This window comes from Tympanuchus pallidicinctus, unplaced genomic scaffold (genome assembly GCF_026119805.1).
Source record: "Tympanuchus pallidicinctus isolate F22 unplaced genomic scaffold, pur_lepc_1.0 scaffold30, whole genome shotgun sequence".
NCBI lineage: Eukaryota > Metazoa > Chordata > Aves > Galliformes > Phasianidae > Tympanuchus > Tympanuchus pallidicinctus.
Window position 1 is genome coordinate 6,210,268 of NW_026294748.1, and position 12,574 is coordinate 6,222,841.

Sequence of the window (12,574 nt, forward strand, 5' to 3'; positions counted from 1 at the left end):
CAGAGTGGTTGCTTCTGGCTTCACTCGCGGGTAGGCGTCGTCGGGAATCTCTGCGCCGATGCCGCCGGGTTGGAGCAGCATGCGTTCTTTGTGCTTTCCCTGTCGGGGAGCCTCTTGCCGTAGGCGTAGCCGGCCCCGGGCTGAGCGAGGCCTTCGTATTCCCCACAGTATCTCCGGCAGCCTGGAAACAGCCGTGGGGCTGCCGCGCCCTTTTTGTTCCGCGTCAGGGGGAGAGAAAGCGATGGCACCCACTCTTCTGACACATCCGATTTTTGTTTCAGAACTCTTAGACGCTGACTGAACTTTCAGATTGGATATTAGAGAAGGTTTCGTCTCCAAAGTACTGGCGTTGGACTGGCGCAGACTGCCCATGGAGGTGGTGGAATCCTACCACCCATCCCTTCTGTCATCCCAGAACCATGGGGATGTGGCGCTGGGGGGGTGTGGGCAGTGACCATTGGTGGGGGTGGGTTGAGCTTGGCATTGTGGGTCTCAGAGGTCTTTTCCAACCTGGAATGGTTCTGTGACTCCATGAATAATTCCAGCATGATACAAGCTCGGTGTGATCAAAGCAGCCCTACGTTGCTGTATGGGAACTGTTGATCTTGGCATGAACCACTGATTGAGCACCTGGGGAAAAGACCCAGTCAACCCTGGGAGCACAGGTGAAGGCAGTTCAGCGATGTGACCAGAAGGAGTGGAGCATGGCTGCACCTCTCTTAGACCTCATTTAAGGGCTGACTGCCACTAAGGAAGGTTCTCTGGTTAGAGATCTATCCCTTGTGGAGTCTTTCTAGTGAGCTGAGATTTTCAGAGACAGGTGAGCACTTTTCTAATATCCTTCTATTGTACTGGTCTCTTTCCTATTGCAATTGTATAAAACACTATTTAACTTTTTTCTTAGTCAAAAATTAGTTTTTACTGCTTTCATGTAAGTCTTATAACATTGGTCCGAAAATCACTTTTTATTTGTGGGAAAGATCTTACTTTGCAGGAACTTTAAGCGCTGCACGGTATGATGTCGCTTTTGGCCCGAAATTCCTGTTGTAGAAGTATTTCTTCACTATGCTAGAGGGACCATAGTTACAAAAACGTCCTTAAGTGCCTCTCAGCAGCATCGGTGTTCTTCACAGGGTAGGCAACTCTCGCTGTAGCTCCGACAGCTATGGAGCGCTCGTGCCCTCTCGCGGTCAGTGTCTCTGTACCCCGCACTGCTCGAGGTACTCCGCCGCACCGCGGTGGCTGAGGCTGGGAGCATTGCCTGGGTTACGTGCCTGAAGTAGGATAGGGCGGCTTGCAGTAGATAGAAATAAAGCTAGGCTAAGAACCAGGATTGCTATCTCTATCTGAAGCTGTGGATAAGAGGCAGGCGGTGCTACTTTTTCCCAGCTCCAGACCAGCACCCTGGCATTACATCTGGCAGCCTGTAATTGGGCTTGTATTTTAATCTGTAAAATGAGGACAAAACACAACAGTGAATACTAAAGTACTGAAGTTTCTAAGGTTGAGCTGATGGAAGATATTGGTTGTGAAGCAACAAAACTGCAGTGTGTTGGACTGCTGGATAATATCCACCATGACTAAATGGAAGAGCAATTTAAGATTTTACAAAAAACTGGAGAGACTTCAGAAGTAACATACGCGTGCTATTATTCATAAAGCTTTCTGTTTTTGTATTTTTGTTTTGGTGTCAAATTTCTTTGCTACCAAATTTCCTTACCGGGCTGTATAGGGGATCAAGCCACTGACAATAGTGAGAATGGAATTCAAGGAGCTGCTGTTTATTACAGGCTGCTTTGTAACAGTTTAATGCAAAATTGTTCCAGTGGTAAATGTAAAACTAGCCAGAAAAGTTTACGGCACCATGTAAAGTAAACTAAAAAACCGATTCAGTTTGCAATTACCACAGCATACTTTCTCAAGGAGTAAGTTTCTACGAGCGTATTTCAAACAGCGAGCCACATCAGACGATTAGCCCAGCCGTTCCCAGACCAGCACCCGCGCACCGCAGCGCCTCTGGCTCGCGCGGCAGCACGGGCGCAGTGCGCCAGATCGCGCGTTCCAGTGTCCTTCGTCTCGTGACACGAAGGGGGTTGGGAAGTTGGTCACGTGAGGAGCTCGACCAACATGGCCGCCTACCTGCAGTGGCGCCGCTTTGTCTTCTTCGACAGAGAGATGGTGAAGGAGCCGCCGGGGCCGGAGGGGGCTGGTGGGAAGCCCTTCGTGTTGCCTCCGGGCATCACGGTCTGTGATTCAGGCCGGGGTAACCTTGTGTTCGGAGATATCCTGTGCGGCGGCGGCAGGAGTGATGGGGCCGGGCCATTTGGCCTGCACTGGGTTCGTGGGCTGCGCCGCGAGGAGAGATCTGCGCTTTGTGGCGCGGGCTGAGCTCCGAGGCGGGCCTAGTAGTGCTCCGGAGTCGGGTATGCGACAGCTTCTTTGGCTTCTCTGCCCCTTGCACGTTACAGAACTGTTGTCACCTGTTTTGGTTCTCGTAGGTGGCAGCAAAAGTATATTTGCTGTAGGCTTCCCAGAGGTCAACAACAAGGAGCTTTTAAGATTTTGATTCTGGTGTTCTTAGAGGTGTGGGTGGTGGTGAGGGTTGTTTTTCACTTCATTTTTACCTTTTCCTTTATATTCCTTAATTGTGATGTACATATGGAAGGTCGAATCTGGTTTTTGCCTCGCTCACTTCAACTCAGTGGTTTCCAAGCTTACAAGTTAAGGGTAACGCACCTATACCAGCTGAAGCAGCACAGCATCTTAGTTTCTGTTGGTGAGGATGAAGAGGGCATTAACCCATTGGTAAGTTAAATGGCAAAGGAAAAGATACTGGTATTATAGTTAATTATTAAGTAGTTTGTTTCTAATATCTCATGTTTTTGTTTTTTGTTTTTTTTTTGTTAATGTAACATTTATTGTTTTGAGGTTAAAGTATGGAATCTGGAAAAACGAGATGGTGGCAATCCTCTTTGCACACGAATTTTTCCAGCGATACCCGGTAACAAGCCCACAGTTGTGTCCTGTCTTACTGTCCATGAGAATCTGAATTTCATGGCTATTGGTAAGTATTGCTGACCTGTAATAATTTAAGAAATGTATTATTGTCTCTATTCTGATGTATGGAAAATGAATGTGTAGAATTCTTTTCATACCGAGGGGTCGTGTATTATGTGCTACTGGAGGCCTTAAGGAAATAAATACATAATTTTAGCTTATGATTGTAACAATTTTGATATCTCGCAGAGAAGCAGATCTTTTCAGTTGATGTTTTTTGTTCCTGCAAGTCAATAAGTGTATGATAATAATAGTTATAGACAGTCTAAGTTTAGTACCAGCACAGAGAATAGCGTTGGTTTTTTTTCATAAATAATGCTAGGGTGTTTTTCCCCCCTCTCCTTCCTCCCCCCACCCCACCCTCCCCCACCCCATATACTGTGTGGAAACTTTCTTAAAGCCCACAAAACCAATCTCCATTTGTTCTGCTTTAATTGTGCCTTTTTAATGTTGCTTGCTTAAAATAAGAGCGGGAATGTAGCAAGGCTATAAACTGTTTCTGCAAGTTAGTCCTGCATTGAAATTAAGTCTTTCCATTATTAGTGCTGTGACTTGGAACAGTTTGCTGGATTGATGCTGTCAGCAAACTGTGAAAACTGTTTCTTTGTGTGTAGTGTGCTTTGAGTAAGTGAGATAACTGATAGTTAAAATTAGATGATGAAAGGGCTATTCTTAAAGCTAAATATAGGAAGACCCAAACAAAAACAACCTGCAAGTGAAGTTCATGATGGGGGAGAACAAGTTGAGCATCGAACAGTGACGTCACGTATGGGGAGAGATTGGTAGGTATTTAATTGAGAGCCTGCAGCAGTCTAGGAGCTTGATACTTTGCTGGCAAGCAGATTTTTGTCATTGGCTGCATCTGTACTAACTTGCCCTGGATAATATTTCAAGTCTGCCACAGAAGTGAACAGTTTGATCTATCCTTTTCAAAAGGTTTTGCAGATGGGAGTGTTGTGCTTACAAAAGGAGACATCACTCGAGATCGCCATAGTAAGACCCAGATCCTACATGAAGGCAGTTACCCAGTTACTGGTCTTGCTTTTCGACAGTCTGGCAAAACAACGCATCTGTTTGTGGTGACCACAGAGAACATTCAGGTGGGAAATTAATTTGAAAAAGTGAGAATCTGACTTACAATTGCACTGCCTTCAGTGACTATTTCAGGTAAGCCCCAAAACCTTGTATTTTCTCCGTAGTCCTATCTGCTTTCTGTGAAAGACTATTCTCATCTGGAGCTGGACACTCATGGCTGTGGATTGCACTGTTCTTCTCTGAGTGACCCCTCCCAGGACCTCCAGTTCATTGTAGCAGGAAATGAATGTGTATACCTTTATCAACCAGATGAACGAGGCCCCTGCTTTGCTTTTGAGGGACAAAAGCTGATTGTTCACTGGTATCGGGGGTACCTCATCATTGTCTCCAAGGACCGAAAAACTTCTCCTAAGTATGTTTCCTTGGAATAGTTTAATTTCCTATTTAATTGTTGCAGTTTCTGGCTTTCCCTCTTTTTTTTTTTTTTTTTTTTTTCCCTTCCCTGTGAAACTTTGCTCTAGGGACTGATGATAGTGTTGTCAATGAGATTTAAGATGAATCAAGACCCAAAGACTAACTTCTGTTGCTAGTGCAGTGCAGTCAAGCATGCTGAACATGGGGGATTTCTTTCTGCTCGTGTTAACGTTTCAGTCTAGCACATCAATCACACTCGTGGATAAATAGGTGATGTTTTGTATATGGCTCCACCTCGTTTAATTGTCAAGACGCTTCTCACTTGTTCTCTCAGCATCCTTAGATTGTGTAGGTATTAAATGTATTTGGGCCATATGAACCTTATTTGCTAAAAATCTAAAAAACTTTCTTCTGCTCTCCAGGTCGGAGTTTGCTGGAAACGAGGCACAGAATTCAGACAAACAAGTTCTGAATATCTACGACTTGTGCAACAAATTCATTGCGTACAGTTCAATCTTTGATGATGTAGTAGATGTCTTAGCAGAATGGGGTTCTTTGTATGTTCTGACCAGAGATGGGAAGATCCACGCACTGCAGGAGAAGGATGCCCAAACCAAACTTGAGGCATGTGAATCTGTTATGTTATTAGTTTGCTTTATGTCTGTGGGGGGGCTTGTACTGGCTATACAGATGAAAGAAGTGGAAGGGTTCAGGTAGACGAGTTACAGCGTAACAAGTGACTTCCCAACTCTCCAACGTAACCAGTGTGCAGAGCCTCACTGTATGTACCTGTCCAGCACCAAAGAGAAACAGATTGTTTTCCAGGCAGGTTTTGGGATGTGGTATTTCCCTCATACTGCTCTTATGCTGAATTTTAATAGATGCTCTTCAGAAAGAACTTATTTGAAATGGCCATTAATCTAGCCAAGAGTCACCACTTGGACAGTGATGGCTTGTCAGAGATTTTCCGGCAGTATGGTGATCATCTCTATAACAAGGGGAACCACGATGGAGCCATCCAGCAATATATCCGGTAAGCAGTGGTTGTTCAGAGCAAGGGCAGTGTAGCATAGATGGGAGCTTACGAGAGTCTTGATTTTTCTGTTTAAGCCCTTGGAGCCAGAAGGCGTGACTCATAGTGAAAGTTCTGCAAATAGAGAGGAAAATACAGGTCAAATTGGGATGGAGTGGGGACAGATAATGTTACTGTAATCAGAGGATTATTCTCTCTTGGAATGCTGTGTACCGTACAAGTTATTGTGTATGTAAAAGGACATTGTGAAATTGTAGAATGTGAAAGTTTATGTAAGTACAAAAAGCACTGTCAGTGTGAAGATGCAGTGTAAGGTGGGCAGTGTGATTTGATCAGTATGGCAGTCTTTTTGGAATATGATCATACTAATATCAGTTTACACATGTCAGGTTTTATAATAATTAGAGCAGTCTGTTCTCAGGCTTACTAAAAACTTGTAGTGCTACATTCATGTAGAACCGAAATTCTGGAGTCCTATACCCAGGCGATGTCAGCACATCGAATTGAAAACTTGCCCCAGGTAGTGGGGTAACTGTGGCTAAACTGCTGCATGTGGGTGTGAGCGCTCAGATAAGACTGAGTTACGTGACTAAAAGAAAGGAAGATTAGTCTTATGTTTCAATTAGCTGTGGCTGGAGTGCAGCTCATCTTCTCATGGGAGCCTTTAAAAGAACACAAACTTCCTATGTGCTACTGATGTCTTCTCAGTTTCAACCTTCATAGAGATGTTTATTTCTGTGTGGGTGGTCTTGGAGCATAACTGCTTGTTGCTGTTATAGCTGAGTGGTCACAGGTGAGTTAGTGTCTGAAGTTCAGGGTTCTGTTATGAATTTCTCTTGGCTTATTGATTCTCTGGCTGTGTATGATCTATTGTAACGTGACTTTTCCTCTCCCAGAACTATAGGGAAATTGGAACCATCTTATGTTATTCGGAAATTCCTAGATGCTCAGCGCATCCACAATCTCACTGCTTATCTGCAGACACTCCACCTTCAATCTCTTGCCAATGCAGACCATACTACACTTCTGCTGAACTGCTATACTAAACTCAAAGATAGCACCAAATTGGAGGAGTTCATTAAGGTAACGGGAAGGTGGTGACTTAAGAATTTTGCATTATTTCATGATAATTAAGAGGGAGAGGTGGTAACAGTGTAAATTGTCTCCTGTGGGGCTATTGAGAAGGAAAAGAGTTTGTGCCCCACTGCTTTTATTTGTGATGCTTTATTTCCAAGCTCTTAGTTGCATTCTCAGTTTTGCTGGCTTGCTATTCCAGTTTGAAATGTGCTGGCTTTTGTTAGCGTGACTAGCTGTTCACTGAGAGGTGGATAAACTACTACTTTCTTTCTGCACGTGATCTTTTCCTTGCTCGAGAGGTATTAAATTATCAGTGCTCTGGCTTTCCTTTTCAAACACAAATAATTTCTGCTTGTTCCTTGGCATAATTCCTACAGTCCACAATCTTTCTGCTTCTGTTATAGGCTAGTGAGAGTGAAGTTCGCTTTGATGTGGAAACAGCAATCAAGGTGCTTCGTCAAGCAGGTTACTACTCCCATGCTGTGTACTTGGCAGAAAAGCATGCCCATCATGAATGGTACCTCAAAATCCAGCTAGAAGACATTAAGGTGAAGTGTTATTGCTCTTGTGTTCTTACTGATGTGAATATTGCTTCTCTAGCCTCCTTTGCTGGTAAGAATCTTATTTCACTGTCCTCAGCACTTACTCCACCTGTACTCAGCTCTGGTGAGGCCACACCTTGAGTACAGTGTTAAGTTTTGGGCCCCTCACTACACAGACATTGAGGCCCTGGAACATGTCCAGAGAAGAGCAGTGAAACTGATGAAGAGTATAGAGCACAAATCTTATGAGGAGTGGCTGAGGGAGCTGGGATTGTTTCATCTGGAGAAGAGGAGGAGGCTTGGGGAGAGCTCATTGCACTCTACATCTTCCTGAAGGGAGGCTGTGATGAGGAGGAGTGTATGGGGACTGCTGAATCGCAGGCCGAACCTCTGATTGATCACCTGAGGTGAGCAATGAGTCAGCCATGGAGCACAGGTGAAGGCAATGCACCTGTGCTGCCGGAAGGGGTGGAGCCTGGCTGCACCTCTCCTAGACCCATGTAAGAGCTGATCACCAGCGGGGAAGGATCTCTTCTGGAGATCCGCTCCACTGGATTTTCCTACATGAGCCCAGGATGCGGGTGAGTGTACCTAACAACTACATAGCCAAGCTCTCTGTTATACCATAACATCTGTATATTCATTAATTTTATGCTGCTATACCATAACATCGGTATATTCAGTAATTGTACAAGGAGGTTGGCCTCTTTTTCCAGATAACAAATAGGAGCCAAGGAAATGGCCACAAATTGTGCGGGGCAGATTTACGTTAGACATAAAGAAAAACCTCTCTCAATGAGTTGTTAGGCACTGGAATGGCCTGCTCAGGGAGGTGAAGTCACTGTCCCTGGTGATTCTCAGGAAACGTCTGGAGGTGCTATATGATATGGTTTAGTAGCTTAGTGGGTAGTAGTGGTGATAGGAGGATGGTTGAACTAGATGATCTTGTAGGTCCTTTCCAACCTTGTGATTCTATGATCCTCTCTATGAGCCTCTTCCCTGTAGCTAGTATGCTTATGGGACTGTTAAGGCAGTAGCAGTACATGCTGTTGTTTGTCTCTTGGTGTTCTGCTTCTGGACTGTACGGTGGACTTCAGGTGGAAAGCAGTGGCCTACTGGTTCTGATTCAGTGTTACTCTTTTTTGTTCTTGCGCTTTTTATTTTTTTTTTACAGTGTTCTCAAATCAATTACTGGCAGAGCCCTCTTAAAGTCGATTTCTTTCCCCTGGTCATAGCCAGCCTGTCTCCCTGAGGATGTCAACAATCAGGAATAGTAACATTAGGTGTTAATTTAGAGCAGATGTTGTTTCTGACATACTTGCAGCATATCCTGAATGCTGTTTGTGCTAACATCATTGTGGAGAGTAGAGGCTAATGTCATGTGATCCTTGCTGGCTGCCTCTACAGAACTATCAAGAGGCTTTGCACTACATTGGAAAACTGCCTTTTGATCAAGCGGAGAGTAACATGAAGCGATATGGTAAAATCCTGATGCACCATGTCCCTAAAGAGACAACGGAACTACTGAAGAACCTTTGCACTGATTACCAGCCATCAGGGAACAGTGAAGGCCCTGGGATCCTGGAAGGAAAAAAGGTATAGTTTGCTTTGACTGAGAGGTACTGCTTAGTAACAGAAACTTTGTAGCGAGTGCTCCTGCATGCCTGACATTCTAGGCATAATGAGGGGCCACGTTGTAATGTGTTGGTAGTCTTAGTGATGAAACTGTCTAAAGGTACTGCTCAGAACTGATCACTGCGGTAATTGTATTGTGATGTATCTGTTATGGGTCATTCTGGGAGTGAGCTGTACAAATTTTAGAGAAGAACCGCCTGTCTGGCTGTGACTGGGTGGGTGGTCGGTCAAGTTTTTTTTTATGGTTATTTTGCAGGCCAATTCTGAGGAGTTCATTCCAGTCTTTGCAAACAATTCCCGAGAACTGAAGGCGTTTCTGGAGCACATGACTGAGGTGCAGTCTGACTCTCCACAGGGTGTATATGACACTTTATTGGAACTTCGTCTCCAGAATTGGGCACATGAACTAGATAAGCAGGTTTGATCTTTGGTTTTCTATTTTGAAATAAAGCTTTGGTGTTTGGGAATTCTGTTTGCATTCCTGCCAACTCCATAACCTCTCCAGATAGGCGTTGTTAATATAAGGCAATTCTCATGTTGTAGTGACAAATAGGAATGCAGCCTACTGGCTGAGAGAATACTTATTTCAGTGAGGCAAGCGTATTTTTTATGCATACAGATTCCAATACAGACAATGCAATGTGGGTAAATGTCTTTTTCATGAAATTGGATATGCTTGCCTTAATCTTTGAAGGTGCTGGCTGTTTGGGTAAAATAAATTGTCTTTATTGCTTAAAAAGGGTGAAGAGCAAACATCAAAACTTTGCTTCTCTCTAGAAAAGCTGCAAATTGTTTTCAGATATTGGTGCAAAACTGTTCTGTTTCTTCTCCCCTGCCATTCCATTCCTGTTTTCCACAGATCAAGGAGAAGCTGCACGATGAAGCACTCACTCTCCTGAAGAGCGGAAGATTCAAAACAGTCTTTGATAAGGCCTTGGTCTTATGTCAGATGCACAATTTCAAGGACGGTGTCCTCTACCTCTATGAACAGGGCAAACTGTGAGTATTGCTTTTCTTCCCAGAGTCCTGTTGCTTGCCCCATCTCAGGGATTTCTGAGCCATAAATGCCCCTGCCCTACAATGGTAAGGACCTTTTGAGTATCTCAGGACAGAAACTGCGTACATCACTGCTCAGCTGAAAGTATCCCTCTTTTGGAGCAGGACAGTGATCTAGAGGACAGATGGCAGACCAGTCTTGGCTTCTGTGGGAATGTTTGGGCATTGTGTGGCTGAGTGGAAACATGAGGCCCCTATAACCTTTCAAAAGATAGATTTTTGCAACTGACATGTTGCTTTCCTCTCTAGTTTTCAACAGATCATGCATTACCACATGCAGAACGAGCAGTACAAGAAAGTGATTGAAGTGTGTGAGTTGTACGGGGACCAAGAGGCTTGTCTTTGGGAACAGGCTCTGGGCTACTTTGCACGGAAGGAGGAAGACTGCAAGGAGTATATTGCTGCAGTGCTGAAACACATAGAGAACAAGAATCTTATGCCTCCACTTCTTGGTAATAATATGTGGCCTAATGTTGGGGTAACAGAAAGGCTTTTATGGCATCTGTAGACTAAGAATGTGAGAGAAGTATCAATGGAGCTTGAGCCCACCAATTGAAACGACAATCTGCTGTAGAGGAAAAGGTGATGCCAGTGGCAGCTTCACAATTTGGGGAAGAAAGATCTGCTGTATCAGTTGCGGAGGTGTCTGTTTTATTTCTATTCCCTCAGTGTGGAGAGGTGAAGGGCATCTTAAGCTCTTTCTGTAGATGGGCAGAGAAGTTGAAATAGAGCTCAGTCCACTAGATTTTTCCTTTGCCCTTGTGGTCTGGGCTATTTAAATGTGCTCCCAGTCATGGCTTTGGAGGTTGGGGCCCTGTAGAGAGCAAGCTGAAATTGCATCTTTAAATAACTTTTCTAATTCAGTAGGAGTGTGGGATGTTTTTTGCCTGTTGGTTTCCTTTTAATGGAAATTAGGCTGTTGAGTCATGATGAGTGGTAGTGGCAATTTTCTTCACTTGCATTTAAACTAACGTTGAGTTATCCTCAGTTGTGCAGACATTGGCTCACAACTCCACAGCCACATTGTCTGTGATTAAGGATTATCTTGTCAACAAGCTGCAGAAGCAGAGCTGCCAGATAGAGCAAGATGGGCAGAAAATTCAAAAATACCGGGACGAAACTACAAGGATCCGTCAAGAGATTGAAGAGCTAAAAGCAAGGTGCAGGACTGTGATCTCTTGTCTTAGTTAGAAAATAATATTCCAATATAAAGAAAAATACACTTTTTTTTTTTTTTCCCCTTCTGTTTCCTGTCACTGTTTCAGTCCCAAGATCTTTCAGAAGACCAAGTGTAGCATTTGCACCAGTGCCCTGGAGCTGCCCTCTGTCCATTTCCTGTGTGGTCATTCCTTCCACCAGCACTGCTTTGAAAGCTACTCTGAGAGTGATTCAGAATGTCCTACTTGCATGCCTGAAAATCGCAAAGTGATGGACATGATCCGAGCCCAGGAGCAGAAGAGAGATCTGCATGATCAGTTTCAGCATCAGGTATGGTATTTGTTGCCCTGTGGGTTTGTGTTTTTCTTTTTTTAAGTTTAGACTGCTTTTGCAGACAGACACCCCTCTCCCCCTAGGGGCTGTTAGAGAAGGATAAGTAGATTCCTGGAGCTAGAGTGACTGGAGGTGGAGTCCTGGTGAGCAGGACCAGGGAAGTCATCCTGCCCCTGTACTCGGCACTGGTGAGGCCCCATCTCTAGTACTGCATTCAGTTTTGGGCACCTCAATACGGAAAGGACATGGAGATGTTGGAGCAGGTCCAAAGAAGGGCAGTAAGGCTGCTGAAGGAACTGGGGCTGTTGAGTCTGGGGAAGAGGAGGCTGAGGGGAGGCCTAATTGCTCTCTTCCGATATCTGAAAGGTGCTTTCAGTGAGAAGAGAGCTGGTCTCTTCTCACTCACAGGATGAGTGACAGGTGACAGGATGAGGGGAAATGGCCTCAAATGGCACCAGGGTTAAGTTTAGATTGGATATCAGGACAAACTTCTTAACAACTCTTTCAGTAAATCACTGGAAAAGACTCCTCAGGGAGGTGAGGTGGTTTTAAACGGTGTTTAAAAACCGTTTGGATGTGGTGCTCAGGGGCATGATTTAGCAGAGGGTTGTTAGAGTCAGGGTAGTATGGTTAGGTTGCAGTTGGACTTGATCTTTAAGGTCCTTTCCAACCTGAGCATTTCTATGATTCAACAGCTGGAGTAGAGAGAGTCCTTGATGTTCTGCAAACATGAAAGATAAACCAGTGCAACTAAGGTAGTAGCTTTCATGCTTAAGATAACTCAGTGGCAGAAAAGCTTGCTATATGTGGCATTTGCATGAAATAGCAAATTAGTGGTTTTAAACTGCTATGTCTCTAATACGGGGCTGTAAGTGAAGGGATGAAAGGGTATGTTCTGGAGGCAAGGGCCTCTGGCCAGCTCCTGATGGCATTGCTTTGTGTCTTGCAGCTTAAGTGCTCCAATGATGGTTTTTCCGTCGTCGCTGACTACTTTGGTCGAGGCGTTTTTAATAAGCTCACCCTCATCACAGATTTGCCTTTGGGAAAGTCAGCTACGACAATTGAGGCTGGCCTCCAGAGGGAGCTGCTGATGCACACTAAGCGGAGTACCTGAGCTGGGGATTCCCGTTGCACCGCGCGCCTTCTCGGGTTGTACGGGTTTACGGCGTGGGCGCGCGCTTCGCCCCCTCATCTTTCGCTCTCCAATAATAAATGGAACCAAGTCGGCTTTACG

General features: G+C 44.7%; 1 protein-coding gene across 2 annotated transcripts; it reads left to right on the top strand.

Moving 5' to 3' along the window:
- The first annotated feature begins 463 nt into the window (after nucleotides 1-463).
- VPS11 (VPS11 core subunit of CORVET and HOPS complexes) lies at nucleotides 464-12,572 on the top strand. 2 transcript variants are annotated; one of them, XM_052697392.1, is made up of 17 exons: nucleotides 464-820; nucleotides 2,172-2,281; nucleotides 2,657-2,805; nucleotides 2,929-3,064; nucleotides 3,994-4,157; nucleotides 4,257-4,504; nucleotides 4,929-5,130; nucleotides 5,388-5,539; nucleotides 6,436-6,622; nucleotides 7,021-7,164; nucleotides 8,566-8,754; nucleotides 9,050-9,211; nucleotides 9,653-9,792; nucleotides 10,099-10,301; nucleotides 10,838-11,009; nucleotides 11,115-11,337; nucleotides 12,290-12,572. In XM_052697392.1, the coding sequence occupies exons 2-17, from the start codon at nucleotides 2,176-2,178 to the stop codon at nucleotides 12,452-12,454; spliced, it is 2,742 nt and encodes a 913-aa protein (XP_052553352.1). In that variant the 5' UTR covers nucleotides 464-820; nucleotides 2,172-2,175; the 3' UTR covers nucleotides 12,455-12,572. The 2 variants fall into 2 exon arrangements, with proteins under 2 accessions (XP_052553352.1, XP_052553351.1); XM_052697391.1 differs by lacking the exon at nucleotides 464-820 and having other exon boundaries at nucleotides 2,071-2,281.
- The last annotated feature ends 2 nt before the right edge of the window (nucleotides 12,573-12,574 follow it).

What these genes read in the sequence shown, in the direction of transcription:
- VPS11 (XM_052697391.1), top strand. Translation starts at nt 2,128, where the DNA reads ATGGCCGCCTACCTGCAGTGGCGCCGCTTTGTCTTCTTCGACAGAGAG. An exon ending in GGGTAACCTTGTGTTCGGAG is followed by an intron (nt 2,282 to 2,656) that starts ATATCCTGTGCG and finishes ATTGTGATGTAC; the next exon opens with ATATGGAAGGTCGAATCTGG. An exon ending in TGACCACAGAGAACATTCAG is followed by an intron (nt 4,158 to 4,256) that starts GTGGGAAATTAA and finishes TTTTCTCCGTAG; the next exon opens with TCCTATCTGCTTTCTGTGAA.